This window comes from Chelonoidis abingdonii, chromosome 1 (genome assembly GCF_003597395.2).
Source record: "Chelonoidis abingdonii isolate Lonesome George chromosome 1, CheloAbing_2.0, whole genome shotgun sequence".
NCBI classification, from domain to species: domain Eukaryota; kingdom Metazoa; phylum Chordata; order Testudines; family Testudinidae; genus Chelonoidis; species Chelonoidis abingdonii.
The window spans coordinates 16,690,920-16,706,907 of NC_133769.1; the positions used below are offsets into that span (position 1 = coordinate 16,690,920).

At 48.9% G+C, this 15,988-nt stretch overlaps 1 protein-coding gene across 3 annotated transcripts in view; it reads right to left on the bottom strand.

Annotated features, from left to right (window-relative positions):
• The window catches only part of FRMD4A (FERM domain containing 4A), a 553,835-nt gene that overhangs the window by 101,157 nt on the left and 436,690 nt on the right, over nt 1-15,988 (bottom strand). For all 3 annotated transcript variants that reach the window (XM_075064299.1, XM_075064302.1, XM_075064306.1), the window contains 2 exons: nt 7,994-8,050; nt 2,085-2,107 (listed from right to left, as the gene is read on the bottom strand). In XM_075064299.1, the coding sequence (XP_074920400.1) occupies nt 2,085-2,107; nt 7,994-8,050 (80 nt within the window). The remainder of the gene's footprint in view (nt 1-2,084; nt 2,108-7,993; nt 8,051-15,988) is intronic.

Consider the following 15,988-nt stretch of genomic DNA (forward strand, 5'->3'; position numbering starts at 1 on the left):
CCTGCTTGCATCTGGATGAATTTATCACTAAGACTTCAAGTTCATACATTGCTGTATGGTGAAACCCGTAAGCACAAATCTCAGTGGGTGAAATCCTGGCTCCAGTGAAGTCAAAGGCAAAATGCTCATTGACTTCAGTAGTGTCAGGACTTCTCCCAAAAAGTAAACCCTCTCTAGCGAATGTGAAGTGCTCATGAAAGGTGCTGGATGGATGTCCCTGGAGAAAGGGCATAAAGCAGCGCAAGCCTCTCCTACCGTGCTCCTACAACATGCCTCAAACCCAGCCTACAGGTTGGTCTCCAAAGCCCATTCAGATCTTGGCCTCTGTATCATGAGACCGTCGACAGGGTGCCAGTTATAATGGCAAGGTTTGGAAAGCAGATATTACATTGTGACCATCAAACTCACAGAGACCACCATGCAATGAAGACTTCCATTCGCTTATCAAAATTAGCTAGCTACGGAGGGAGGACACCTTGCAACATTGTGGCCTACTGGATTGTGCACTAGAAACAGACTCAGGAAACCTGTGTTCTACTCCTGGCTGTGGCCTACTGGGTGACCTTGGGCAAGTTGTTGCCACGCTCTATGTCTCAGTTTTTCCTTCTGTAAAATGGGGATCTTGAGACCCTTTTTAAAGTGCTTTGAGATCTACAGATGAAAAGCACCTTAAAAAACTAGGTATTACCTTCACTCTGACATGGAGGGCCATTTAGCCCCACCTATGGTAGGGTTTTCTGTGATGCTGAAACCTGACCAACTCATTTGACACAGAGCAATGAACAGCCTTCAGTTGGTGAAAACTTTCCACTGCTACTTCCAGCTCTGCACTGGATTGGAATCGGACACCTAAAGATGAAAGGTTCTACATCCAATCCCCCGAACCACCCACCTCACCCAATCTGCTCTGTCCTTAACCTTATTTAAGTCCAGCCTGTGCATGTTTTTTTTATGTACAGGATACTCTGCTGTTCATAACCCTGTGTGTGCTGGAGGACGTGGTTATCATGGGGTTTGATTGTCAAGGGAGGGACGCTTTCCCAGTTCAACGTATTTTAAATCAGCCTGAATAATAAAATAGCTGAATGTCTCTCCTAGCTACCTAACTAAATGGCACTGCTGATAACAGTTGGAATTGAGAAATAGAGCAAGATCAGGCTTGTGTCTCCTTGTCACAGACATGTCAGGATTTCACAAGCCGACTGGGACTCTGAAAAATGATAGGGCAGAACCTGAGTTTCTTTTTATTGAGTGTCATCTCGCATTCCTGGTTGTTGCAGGGTGAGGTTACAATGTTTGCAATGCACGTTCCACCTTTCCAGTTTTACAAAAAATTAAACTTATGTTAGTGCTGTTTAAAAGTCCTAGCCTGCCAGAGCTGGAGAATGAAGTCTTGTTTTATCTGGTCCTCTGTTTAGTCACAATCTTCTGTTCATCCCTGGTAGCACTGTAAGCAATCTACCAGTGCACCTCAGCCTTGACTGGAGGGATCTTCTCTAGGGGAGTGAGAGCATCCATGGAGTTTACACAGGACACTGAACAGCCATCAGATGACAATGACTTCCGGTCACTACTGATCTGGACCTGATCTGTGTTGGTAACTCAGATGCTGTATATTTCATGAACAATCCCTTGAGCCATCTAACCCCAGCCACTGGTGAATTTTTCAGCACTTCTGAAAATCAGGCTCAAACTCGGAGGTCCCCCCATTCAGAGGCCACCTAATACCAGCTAATGAGAGAATTTTAACATCAAGTCCTGCTGGACATGTGATATTACAACAATGATTGTGGGGGAGTCATTTCCTCAGCAATTTCCTTCTGCAGGCTACCCTGTTTCCTGAACTTCACAAACACATCAAGAAATTCACAAACAATGTAGTCACAAACAATACGCTTTTCAATATGTGGTCTGGGCCAGGGCTGCATTTTGGACCTAAGTTATTACAGGAAACATGATGTCTAGGCTAACAACAGTGTGAAGAGTTCCCCATTCAATATAGTTATAAACTGTCACATCAGTCCCCCAGCAGACGTAATCAATTTCATGGTCAGAACAAATAATGGAACTTCCAACAAACTTACCTTGCAAAATCTCCTTTCCCCTCCTGTAAAAAGATGGAAAAAAACCCAATATTTGTCACTAAAATCACAACATTTATTTCAGAAAAGATACATTTCTAGATTTGTCACTTACAAACATCAGTCAACAATAGTTTCCTTACTTAACAAATTCCAATGGTATTGTCAGTATCAAGCCTTTAAACTAAGTCGGACTTGCTGTACCGCTTTGGGGTGCGATTTGGACAGATCTTACAAATCAAATAGGGTTAGGCACAGCAAGTAGGTCAGGCCGACAACTCTCTATGCTGCTAATGGATACCTATGGTAAGTGCTGCAGGAAGTAGTGCTGGCGAATTACTAAGTGTGTTCTTAGTATTAAACCAGTACTCCTGTATGGTTAGGGGAAGTGCATTGCTAGAAGATCTCCAAAGTACAAGTGACTTGTGGTCATCTACCTAAGAAAGTACTTAGGGAAACAATGAACATATATTTTAGATGTTTCATCCATGAAAGCATTGTGACCTAGCTATCAACATCAGAGTCAAATCCTACACTGGTGTGTGGCGCTCTACTCCAGTGATGGCATCAGTACCAGAATTTGGTATCTGCTGGAGTCTTGTAGCCATATTTTGATATCTGAAGCATCCCCAAAATTGGTTGTATCACATTCCCAAAATGCACAGTGGTTACCACTGGAAAGTCACCATTTACCAAGAGTTACACACTTTGCTTTAACACAGTAAAATTTATAGTGTAGACAGAGCATTGTAAACATTTAGTTTGCATCTGCCCAATAGTGGAGCCTCCACAATGGGCATGCCTTCACTGCATACCTGGGTGTTGCCCATAATTCCTCTCCCATCCACGGTGCTTTAAACCCGGGCTAGTTAGCCTGGCTGGGTGTACAGGCTAGAGCTCAGCTGCTGCTTTCATTTGGGTATCCCCACTTACTTTGCAGTGAGGACACAAGCTGAACCACTTGAGTGCTGACAGTCCTCCAATGCCTTCTCACACGTCCCATTGTGTGCGCAGGACACACACATTCTCTCAAAATTCACTAAGAATAAATTATAGAGTTGCTCAGGCTACTGTAGTACAAAGAAGCATGGGATATGCCCCCAGAAGTCCTGGCGACACACAAGGGTGCGTGCAGAATCAGTGAGAACACAGCCACTTGGGTTTGACTTTGCAGTATGGCTAACCTGAGCTGACTCTGCAGTGCAGGCATTGAATCAAAACAGCTAGCTGAACGATCCACCTTGTTCTCGACTGGAGTGTATCACACACAAAGGTGGTAATAATTGCAACTTGGTCACACATAAAAGTATGGTTTGTGTTGCTTAATTTCATTATGTCACACTTCAAACTACTCCCGCAATGTGGGTAATATCCCGTGTTTGTTTGTGATGGTAAATACTTCAGATCACAGCAGCCGGGGGCTACAGTGGCACCCTGGCCCGGGCTTACATCTATAGCTACTAATTGCTCAAGTGTTTCATTAGGATGCAGGGACAAACAATAGATTCCTATCCCTAGCACTAACTCTTACAATGAGCCTGCTGTCTGCGATGTGTATTCACCCAGCAGGCCAATACGCAAATGCTGTAAAGTGCTTTTAATTGTTTCCCTCTCTAATTTTTGCTGTATTACTCTAAAATTGATCTTAATGAAGAATGAAACTCCCCAGCACTAATTGCGTCCCTAACATGAAAAGTGTTACAGAAGTGCAATGGTTACTATTGATTAACATATGCTGATAAGATGGCTTGGCTGTTTCACACGGATCTTTTAGGATCAGAGTTTCATGGCTGACTGGAAAGAGACTAAAAACTGCACTAAGAAGAGGAGAAAAAGAAGAAACCTGTTGGCCCATTATCTCTGATCTTCTCCCATGACAATTACCGCCCATAAAGAATGAGGTGCCCCCAAACCGCCCACCCTCTGCCTTTATGAATCATTCCTGTCAGGTCACTTGTACTGAACTGCAAACATTACTAAACACAGAGCCGTAACTAGGTATTTTTGCACTCAAGGCAAGAATATAAAATTGCACCCTCCCCCAGGGCCGGCTTGGCGGCGGCAATTTGGCATTGGATCCCTCAGTCCCTCTCGGAGAGAAGGGCTTGCTGTCGAATTGCCGCTGAAGAATGAATGAAGGGGCGGCGGTACAGCCTGTGATTCTGGGGAGTCTAACTCATGATTTTTGACTGATTGGGCTGGTAATGTTGCTTCCAAGATGGTCTTTGGTTCCAATCCAGTTCCAATCCAGCGAGGGACTTACAAGTTAAGAGAGGAGGGAGGTACTGGATATCAGCAGTGGTCACTAGGGATCAGCATGTGTCCTGAGAATGCTGGGAGTTCAGGTCTGTAGGGCAGGATCATGGGTGGCAGGTTTGTAGAAATTTTGGTGGTGCCAAGAACCCGCCCCCACCCAAACTCCACCCCCCCACCCGCCCAAGGCTCTTGGAGGGAGTTTGGGTGACAGAAGAGGTCTGGGGTGCAGGCACTAGGCTGGGGCAGGGGACTGGGGTGCAGGCTCTGGGAGGGAGTTTGGGGATGGGAGCGGGTACAGAGAGAGGGGGTGCAGGGGTGAGGGCTGTGGGTTGTGGCTGCAGATGAGGGGTTTGGAGTATGGGAGGGGCTCAGGGCAACAGTAGGGGTGAGGGCTCTGGCTGGGGCTGGAAATGGGAGGTTTGGGGTGTGGGAGGGGCTCAGGACTGAGGCAGAAGGTTGGGGTGTGGGGGGTGAGGGCTCTGGCTGGGACTGGGGATGAGGTGTTTGGTGTGCTGGAGGGGCTCAGGGCTTGGACAGAGGGTTGAGGGTGTGGTGAGGGGGTGAAAGCTCTGACTGGGGGTGTGGGCTCTGGGGTGGGGTGGGGGTGTAGATGAGTTTGGGGTGCAGGCAGGCTGCTCCGGAACAGGGGCCAGAGAGGACGACTCCCCTCAGTCCTTTCCCTGCCAGCAGCAACAAGCTCTGGGGGAGGAGCCCCGCTTTCCTGCCCCCCCCAGCAGCACACTCACCCCACCACTGTCACTGCAGGTGCTCCTAGGGCCCCTCTCAGGTTCAGGAACCTCCCTCGCCTCCCCCACGGTGGGTGCCGTGGGGTGCTGCATGCACCTCCTCCCCTGCTGTTGCCTGACTGTAGCCTCACTGGGGGTGAGGGATGGCGCTGCCACCTTGCCCAGCATGGGGCAGGAGCGGTGACTGCGGACGGGGGGGGGGCGGGGAGGGAGCCCTGTGCTGCTGGTGGGTCCCATTGAAAAATGAAAGGGTCTGAGGGGGAAGGGCAGGCTCAGAGTCAGTCTGCCCTGGCAGATGAGTTGAGGGGTGCTAGGACCCTGCGGCAGCAGTTGCTGCAGGGAGGCAACATGGAGCTGCTCTCCTCCTGGTCCTGAAAAGGGTCCGGGGATACTCAGGGGAGGCGTGGGGGGGCCACAGGTGGGGCCGGGGGGGGGAGATCACCCCAGTTATAAATATCTCTGTGTCAGCGGCTTTTTTTCCGCCCTCCTCCATCACTGCCTGCGCCCCTCGGCTTTGTGCACCTGAGGCAAGTGCCTCACTTGCCTCACCCTTGTTACGGCACTAACTAAACATTCCTGATAATTGCAAAAACGATGAGGAGTCCCTGTGGCACCTTAGAGACTATGCACCTGATGAAGTGGGTTTTAGCCCATGAAAGCTTATGCTCAAATAAATTTGTGAGTCTCTAAGGTGCCACAAGGACTCCTTGTGCTTTTGCTGATACAGATTGACACAGCCACCACTCTGAAACCTGTCATCTTGATAATTGGTGCATCATCTCCTCCTTCTTCATGAATAAAGAGGTGGTCTCAGTAAAATCATGGGCCCAACTTCAGTCTTGGTGTAAGCAGGTGTAACTTCACTGAAGCCAATGGAGTTGCACCCAACAGGTCTGGATTTGGCCTATGGATTTGGCCCACTTCAGTTTACCCTGATCTCTAGGTTTTAGGTTACATTCCAGTGTCTTGCACCTTGTCAGTCATCTGAATCTGGGCAGAGTGAGTGCAAAATGCTGGCCATTTACATCTGTGTGGGGGAATGGAGGATTCTGATTTGGTAACATTCTGCATGGTTGTGAATGGTACAGGGCAGATAGGGAGTCAGTCCTGTTTGAGACAACTTTGTTGCTCACCTGCTGAAGGATTAGGGCTTATATTAATTGCAGAGTTAACCTGAGTTAAAACAGAGTGCTAAGAACATGGGGTGTGCCACATATGAACAAGTATACAGTACCACCAGTGTGGACGCAGCAACTTGAGTGTTATTTTGCAGCTTGTTCATTAGAACACCGCTAACTCGAGAGGAGTAATCTGAGCGTAGCTAACTTGAGCTAACTGCCGTGAAGACACACCTGTAGACATATTAAATCTTCATCCCCAATTGAACTGGAAGCCTTGGAGAATTTTGTGTTTCCTGCTGGGCAGTATAAAGCTGCCTCTCAACTGCTTTTCTTATTGTGTGGACAAGGGAATCCCGCCACGCCATATAACTTCCTATCCCCTTTCCAGCTTGTTGAAATGCCCAGGAATAGCTGATCCATTTTGAACTGGAGATTGACTTGAACTATAAAGTTCAGATCTGGTTCCAGATCCAAATTTTCCAGGGTTTTGGTTTCGGCCAGTCTTTTAATTTGGATAAAATAAGACCTGACAAATCTTTTCTGAAGCCGAATCCTAAAGTGGAAATTTAAGGCTTGATTTTCAGGGGCGCTGATGCTTGCAGCTCCCACTGACTTCAAGTGGAGTTGTGGGTCCTCAACATATCTGAAAATCAGGCACAATTATGGGCCTGATTTTCCTCCCACACCAGTGTCCACCAGGATCCAGGGGCGGCTCTAGGGATTTGGCACCCCAAGCACGGCAGGCAGGCTGCCTCCAGCGGCTTGCCTGCGGAGGGTCTGCTGATCCCGTGGCTTCGATGGATGAGTCTGGGGTGCAGGCAGGCCCTCATGGCACTGGCAGAGCGCCCCCTGCGGCTTGCCACCCCAAACATGAGCTTGGCGTGCTGGGACCTGGAGCCGCCCCTGCCAGGAGCAACTCCACTAAGTTAATGTAGAACTGGTGACAACAGAACCTTGCCTCGCTTTTCAAAACTGTAATTAATATTTTCACCTTAGGTTTCCTTTAAATACTGGGTTGGATCTGACACAGGGTGGTCAGCGAATCAGGAAACTTATGTCTCATATGAAAGGAAAGAATCATGGTCTAACGGTTGAGCACAGCCCTGTCTGGGGCGCCAGGAGATCTGGCTTGTATTCTGGGTTCTTACCTGCTGATGTGGTGAGGGTTAATTCATGATGAATATGTGTAAAGCCCTTTGAGACCCTCAGATGAACAGTGCTATAGATGTGCAAAGTATCACTAGATATGGATGCAAATTAAGTTCACTGTACAGTTCAGCACAGGGGAATGATGGGTCACAAAGAACCCCCTTACATCCCTGCGTGGGCAGCACGTATCGCTGGAATCTCCTAGGAGGAGGACAGCATATGCTGCTGGGCGGCTATTCCCCTCTTCACACAGGTGCACAAGGAGTGGATAGGCAGGGGTGGGAGTGAGCAAAGCCGTGGCTCCAGCCCCAGTGTGCCAGCCAGCACACTGGAGCCTAAGCGGATGGGGAAGTAATCTGTGCCAGGTAACTCACTTCCACATCCACTTCCAGCTGGTTCCCGTCCTGCTCCTGGGGCAGCACGGCAAATCAATGCCCCTCGCTCGGCTGGGACAGCAGGGTTACAATCCAGCACTAAAGGGTTTCAGCTTTTTTCCCCTAGCTTGGCAAAATACACCCTCTCTTCTCTGTTCCTGTACGCTTGGTGTAACACCGTAGGAGGCTCTGTGATTTCTGAACCCCCAACAACAGATTTAAGCATCGCAGATACAGAAGGAACAAGAGACAGCTGCTGCGCCTACCTGCAAGATGTATGCGGCCAATTCAAACACCACCTCGCTGTCAACCTCAATGAGTTCCTAGGAAGAAAAGAGAAAGGGGTAGGGGGGAGGAGAGTTACATAAGAACATAAGAACGGCTGTACCGGGTCAGACCAAAGGTCCATCTAGCCCAGTATCTGTCTACCGACAGTGGCCAATGCCAAGTGCCCCAGAGGGAGTGGACCTAACAGGCAATGATCAAGTGATCTCTCTCCTGCCATCCATCTCCATCCTCTGACAAACAGAGGCTAGGGACACCATTCCTTACCCATCCTGGCTAATAGCCATTTATGGACTTAACCGCCATGAATTTATCCAGTTCCCTTTTAAACACTGTTATAGTCCTAGCCTTCACAACCTCCTCAGGTAAGGAGTTCCACAAGTTCACTGCATGAAAAAGAACTTCCTTGTATTTGTTTTAAACCTGCTGCCTATTAATTTCATTTGGTGACCCCTAGTTCTTGTATTATGGGAATAAGTAAATAACTTTTCTTTATCCACTTTCTCCACATCACTCATGATTTTATATACCTCTATCATATCCTCCCTTAGTCTCCTCTTTTCCAAGCTGTAAAGTCCTAGCCTCTTTAATCTCTCCTCATATGGGACCCGTTCCAAACCTCTAATCATTTTAGTTGCCCTTTTCTGAACCTTTTCTAGCGCCAGTATATCTTTTCTGAGACAAGGAGACCACATCTGCATGCAGTATTCGAGATGTGGGTGTAAATTTCACTAAATTTCAGCTCCCCCAAGACGAACCTGCTCGTTACTGCACAGTGAAACGTGCCTTCTCCTCTCACTTGGCTTCAAAGGGTTCCCATTACTCCTAGAGACCAAATGGACCTGCTCACAGCGATGTGGAGAAAGCAAAATACACAGAACTCTGTCCTGGTAAATGAAGCATGACATCAGAACTCAACTGGGGTGGAATGGAGGAGTTGCAGGGGAGGGGGCGCAGGAGGAGGAGAATTCATTCTTTCCCATGTGCTTTTAGGAGAAGGTAATATGTAATATTTTTCTATTTCCAAAACACCACCCAGGCTTCATAGGAACGTGGCTTTTCCCTCTTCCCCTCAGCAGGGAAAACTGAAGGGCTGTATCCTCTGGAGCAGTGTGCTGTGTTTGCAATAAAACCCAGAGCCCCACAAAAATGACCTGGCCTCAGGTTTCATGGCCAGTGCTATATGCTGAGCCCATGCTAAAGCTGGATTCTAATCTGAGCTCCTGGAGGAGGATTTTAGACCCAGTGGGTTGGTTACAATCGTTTGTCTTGCACAACTGCCAGGACTGATTTAAAGTTTTGCACTGAAATCATATTCCTGACATTGCATGGCAGTTAAATGTGACCTGTTCTAAGCACTTCCTTGCAATGCTCATCACTCTAGGATCCAGGCACCACGAAAAGCAGCTAAGGGAAACAATGATTTTGGTTTCAGCCACAAGTTCAACTCCCCCTCCCCACAATACACGTATCTGGACTCCCCAAGCAACAGTTCTCAGGAAACAGAGGAAGGAGTTACCACATGTTGCAAGAAATATTCAAAATGAAGTGGGCAATTAACACCCTCTGAAATTATAGGCCAAAGGAGAGTTAGTAGGTTATAGGTTGTAATGAGGCATAAAACCAGTGTCTCTAACAATCTGTTCCACCTCCTATTTAGCTGTGGCACTCTGATCACCTTTCCCATACCTGAAGAAGAGCTCCATAAACTTGAAAGCCTCTCTCTCTAACCAACAGAAGTTGTCCAATAAAAGAAATCGCTTCACCCACCATGTCTCCCTCAGCTCTTGGGGAAGTCATATAAACTGTGCTGCTTTCTACTACCACATGATGTAGGCCCTGATCTAGCAATTGCATCTGCATAGGCAGTGCATCGCACTCATGCACAACTCTGCTGCTATCAATAGGGCTCTGCTGGGGCACCTGGGTTGGAACCTTACTTTGTCCAAATCACCTTATGGCGGATTCCAACTCTGGAGGTTCCTGCAGGGCTCTCGGAATTTAAGTTCATGTTTGAATTGCTTTACTGTCTCTGGAAAGAAAGGTGGATTCGGTACCTGAGATATAAATTTAGCTGATACACATCATGCAGGTAATGGACCCACCTCATTTCACAAGCTGTAAAACAAAGGTCTCCAATCTGTGGGGTGCACCCCCCTACAGGGGCGCTGAGGAATGTTCAGGAGGGGCATGGGCTGGGGGTTGGGCCAGCCCCCATGGGGGTCGGCGAAGGTGCACCACCCAAGCCAGCCCTGTGCTCAGGGTTCCGCTCCTGGCCCCATACCCGGCATCCTGGCTGCTGGCACCACGTCTGGGGCTCTGCTCCTGGCCCCACTCCAGGGTTTCTGGTTGCCAGCCCCGGACCTGGGGCTCCATGCTCACCCCCAGCTGTTGCCTCAGCTTCAGCCCCCTTACTCCTATCCACACTCCCTTCTCCCCCTCCCCGCCACACCCAGGGCCACAGCTCCCAGACAGGGGGATGCACAGAAAGGTAAGAGGGGCATGAGGTAAAAAGTTTGGGGACCATTGCCGTAAAAGCTGTGCTGGCTCTGCCCTGGCAAACAGAGGATAAGATCCAGGTACTCTTGTGTAAGCATTGTCGTTTAGCAGTGCCAGCTTTCTAGAAAAGCAGCTGACCTCGCCTCCTCTCTAATGATCCACTGAGGTGGGGGAAAAGAAAGACTCTGTAGTTTGCAGTGAAGAGGTTTCTCTTGCTTCCCCCCAGATTCAGCTGCTGCGTCAGTGTTTGATGTACTTGGGGTGATTTCACGAATGATAAGTATGCGCCAAGGGAACGTGGTAGGGGAGCTAGTTACATCAGCACAAAGGCAGGGCCCAATGATGGCACTTGGTCTCAGCCCATGGTAAGGGGTGGTGTGGAACTGCAGAATCCTAAGAGTGTGTCTGCACTGCATCGGACAGCATGTCTCCTGACCCGGACAGACAAGCACCTGCTAGTCTGCCCCAGCGAGCGGGTGACTATCTAGGCTGGGAGGCACGTTCCCAGCTGCAGTACAGACATACCCCGAGAGAAGAAGAGGGAGACACAGAGCATCAGGAGCCAAAAGGCCTCTAGAGGCAGTACATTCTCTCCCACACCCCTTTCAGGGTGCAGCTTACGCTGCAGCCAGACAGCTCTGCTGGCCAGCGTTGGGAGGGGGGTGGCAGAGCACCCATGTCTTCCCCTCCCTTTGGGGCACTGCGCGGCCCCAGGGAAAGCAGGAATGGAGCTTTCCTGGCACTCCACTGAGTGAAGAGATCCTGATTCTGCCTGACCCAGCCGTAAGGACCATGCAGATGGGGGACGGCGCTTCGCGTCTGGTTTCTCTCTGCATAGCCACGGCTGGGGCCAGACATTCCCTGGCCCCAAATGAACATGTTGCCTCACTCCAGTTTTCCAGGAGCCATCCATGGTGATGGGTAGGTGATCAGTAGAAGCCCTGCTATGTAAGAAAGGACCTCAGGCCAATGGGAATGATTATTGCCTATTATTATGGACTATTGGTATAGGACAGACATGCCCAGACACACACACACACTAACAAATCCCCAGAGAGCTCACCTTCTAAGCAGGCACTTACTATCTAAACCCGTACGCTGGCTCTGTACAGTATAGCTAAGCCCCACAGGCCAGTGGGAGTACAGCCCCGCTCCTCAGCACCTAGAAGGCCCCTGAGAATTCCATGTATGGACAGAGTGACAGAGGGGCCCTCCTTAGCACAGTTCAATGGCTGTTTGGTGGCCTCTGCCCAGTTCCCATCCACCACCGCACTGCAGTGTGGCCAAGCACTGTCTACACATGGAGACTGAGCTCCCTTCTGGCTCCCTGGCAGATCCCTCCACAGCATCGCCCCGGCCTGGCCTCCGACTGAGAAGAGTCACTCGCTTTTTCCTAGCATCTTTCAAATGCACTAAAATTCAAAACATGTTTTAAAACAAACCAAGATCCGAGAGAGGCAGGAAGTCAGACTGGGAAGGCCCTGGGAGGGAATCTCGCAGTCAGAGAAGGCTATTTTTGTATTCGGATGACAGTAGGTTTGAATATGCAAAGTAATGATTTCAGGAGAGGTCAGACGGAAATAGATCGACCCAGATTTTTAGGCTCCTCCGCCCCACTCTGCTTTCTGTTATTAAGCATCCTCCAAAATAAGAACAGCAGCATAAGCTTTTCCTGGCAATATTCCCAAAAGACGGTCCATAGGCACCAAAGTGCATTGCGCACAGAGCCTGTGGAGGCTGGAGCAGCCAGTGGGCTGAGTAAGCATTTTGAACAGTGGCCTCTTTGGAGAGCAGAGCTCTGCAAAGTTACTGCTGGGCTAGGTTCATGGGGCCCTGACCCTCCGCCATCCCTGCAGAGTCCTCGCCACAGCATCACAGATGCAGATGATGGCCTGCTGGCCCAGGGCCCTGGTAAGACCTTTGCCAGTGGCAGCAGGATGGGGCCATTAGTTAGCAACCCTGCCAGACACTGTATTCTTTGTGTGCAAAGGTCCCTGGGGGGTGGGGGTGGGGGGAACCCGGATCTTCCCACCATGAACCCTCATCCTCATTCCTGCCTGGGATCTAGGAAATCCTGAAGATACATGTTAGCATGCGGCAGGTTGTTTCAGTTTTTTAATTAAAAATATAACACAGTAGGAAGCTTTTGAGACAACGCTAGATGGATTCAAATCACAACCAAGGGACCATGTGGCTGTCCAAAAACCCCATGGGCCTTGTCTCTAACGGGCTTTGAGAGCGTCAGTTGTTGGAGTGTTTCAAAAGCAGCCAGAATTTGGAGTTAGGAGCCAGGATTTCCCACACCTAAGTGAAAGCACGGATACAAACAAAGGACATTTTGGTTGGCATTCTCCATCCGCCCCCTGGATTCCATCTGCCTTTAGGGAATGGCAGCTGTGCTGTGCTGTGCTGTGCTGCACCAGAGCATCCAACTTAGATGGAAGGTTGCATTACTTGTACTGCGGTCCCACCTAAAGGCCCCAACCAAGATTGGGATATCATCGTGCCAGGTGCTGCAAGCAGCTCCAGCTGGAAAAAGCTTACACCCTAACTGACAAGGCAGACAAAGGGTGAAAGGAAAGATGGTTACTCTCCCCGTTTCACAGGGGGAAGGACTGAGGCACAGACATAGTCACACCTGAAGCAGGATTTGAACCCAGATCTCCAGAATCCCAAGCTAGTACCTTCACCACAAAACAACCCTCGCTCAACCATATTACTCAACCTTGCATTGACATTTGCACAGTTGAGCACGTAAATGTACAGGTATGCCTAGAGTCAGGGAGTTGGCAGCTAAGCATCTGCTCTGCCCACACGAAATCTGAGCGACCAATTGTGAGTCTATGGAAGTCAAAGGGACTACTGCTAGTGAGGATTAGGACATGGCACTGTGGGGTATGCTGTTGTGAACTGGAGCCAAAAGCCTGTGTAATGTTTCTTACTGAAGAAGTCCCTTTCCTGCTTGGAGTGCTGAGACAAGCGTAACACCCTTGTTCTCAGATCCTAATCCCTCTCAACTTTCTCCAGCTGCTGCTGTTCCTTCTCTGGCAGATAGGAGGTGAGTCACTAGGGATGGTTTCGGCCAGCGAAGGGGTGGGTGTGGGGGATAGACAGGGAATAGTTCCAGACAAGGGCCCAGCCTCCCAGCAATTCCCAGACTAGAGACACCCACCAGGCGCCCCCCCTCCCCCAGCCTCTTAGAACAACCAGTGTCCAAGCAGGGCTCTCCAGGTTCAGCTCGAGATGCCAAGGCAGCACAGATGCAAGGGGGGTGAAGGGTGTGTGATGGAGCTCCAGGAGCTGTGTGGAGGAACAAGGTCTTTGCAAAGATGGCTCTGATCCCCCAAGATCTGCGTAGATCCCTGCGAATCTGCAGGTCCAGACCCATGCCACTCCAAGCACATATGCATCATTTTTTACCCACCAAAGCTTATGCCCAAATAAATCTGTTAGTCTTTAAGGTGCTACCAGACTCCAAGCACATATTACACCAGGAGTCTCAGGGTAATCAGATGACTCAGAGCTGCCCCCTTTTCTCTTTTACAAGACGATTTTCTTGGCCACACAGGAGAAAGCAACTGTGTGGCCTATTGCCTGTGGGCAGCGCTTAACTCATCTCAACACATTTGAGTTCTGAACCAGGAAGCCACTTATCTATCTCACACTCAATTCTGTGCAAGGGCTAGTTTTGTTTTCAGTAACTAGTGACAACAGGCTGGTGCTTTTTCAATAGTCCTTAAGGCCAGATTATTTTTGGCACAAAAACATTTCACTGTGTACTGGTTTCATTCCTCTCCTCCTTCCCCCCAAATGCGTAGGGGAAGCCATTCCAGATCCTGACATTTACTTTAGTTATAAGGGCACCCTCTTCTGGTGGATTCTTCTCACTACCACTGCTGGGGTAACCTGCAGCATTCACTCATTTCTATTCTTTATGCACATGCACAACTTTTTTTTAAACATTCCCTGGGTTATACTTTCAGTTTCAAGCTCACCTCTGCCTCTGGCACAATTTGATTCCATTTATTTTCAGGTGTTTTTTTTTTTATTTTACCTCTAACAGATTCTGTGGACGGGACTCTGTGAAGTAGGCTAGGCCATAAAAATGTAGGTATGGTGAGAAAAAGAAAGCCAGGAGGCCTGGAGGGGATGGAAGACTGAAGTGAGAGGTTGGGGATTGAGGTGGAAATTAAATGTCACAGTGGAAATATTTTACAATTTTTCTTTTTCAGTCCAAGATGTTTTTGTTTGGATGTGAACACGCCCACACTGTCTGGGAAACTGAAACAGCAGCATCTTCAAAGCACTTTACAAACAGAATTATTTAGCATCACAGCACTCTTGTGAGAGGCACTCGAACGGATATAAAAGGAATGGATATGCTGCAAGAACTAGCGCTATCTAGATTGGATATGTCTGACCAAGTACTACCCCTATTTTACGGCTGCCGAGAAGAAGGCAGAGGGGCAAGGTGACTTGTCCATGGCTACAGAGATAGTCATTGTCAGAGTGGTGATTACAACTCAAGAGGAATTCTTGGCATCCAATCATCGGTTCAAGCCCTCATCTGTCTCCTACGGCCTGTGCTCAGGGAATTTGAGTGGATCTAGTCTGCCGCACACTTCCTATGTGACCCTAGGCAAATTACTCGATCTCTCTGTGCCTCAGTTCCCCACTTGTAAATTGAAGATAACAATCTACCTCTGAGATAATTAATATCTTTAAAACACCTTGCCAACCTCAGATGAAAAGCTCCTGTAGAAATGGGATGGTTACTATTTGTTCCAGCGCCAGGGATCTTGGAGAGCTAAAAGCATCAGTCTCCGAAGCTTGAACTAAAGATTCAGGCTCTTCAAGCCATAAGCTGTAACGCACTCATCTCTGTGGATCGAGCCCAGAGGGGGATGTGTAGCACGAAGTGCCTGGTGGGTGGCACAAGTGTGACTTGCACAGAGCCTGATGGTGTGTGCTAGGTTCAGTATTGAGGGTGTCCTCTGCATGGGGCAGGCTAGTCACCCGCCCCTGCCACAGGAGCCCACAGAGAACTGCAAAGGCTAGACCAGGGGTAGACAACCTATGGCAAGGGTGTTGAAGGCAGCAAACGAGCTGATTTTCAGTGGCACTCACACTGCCTGGGTCCTGCCACCGGTCCGGGAGGCTCTGCATTTTAATTTAATTTTAAATGAAGCTTCTTGAACATTTTAAAACCTTATTTACTTTACATACAACAATAGTTTAGTTATATATTATAGACTTATAGAAAGAGATCTTCTAAAAACATTAAAATGTATGACTGGCAGGCGAAACCTTAAATCAAAGTGAATAAATGAAGACTTGGCACACCACTTCTGAAAGGCTGCCGACCCCTGGGCTAGACATTGCAGGAGGGGATATGGGGGGCCAGGCCAGGAGTGTGTATGTCAGGTAGCCTACGTGCACCATCACACCACTGGCCATATGGAGCTCTCAACAGAAAC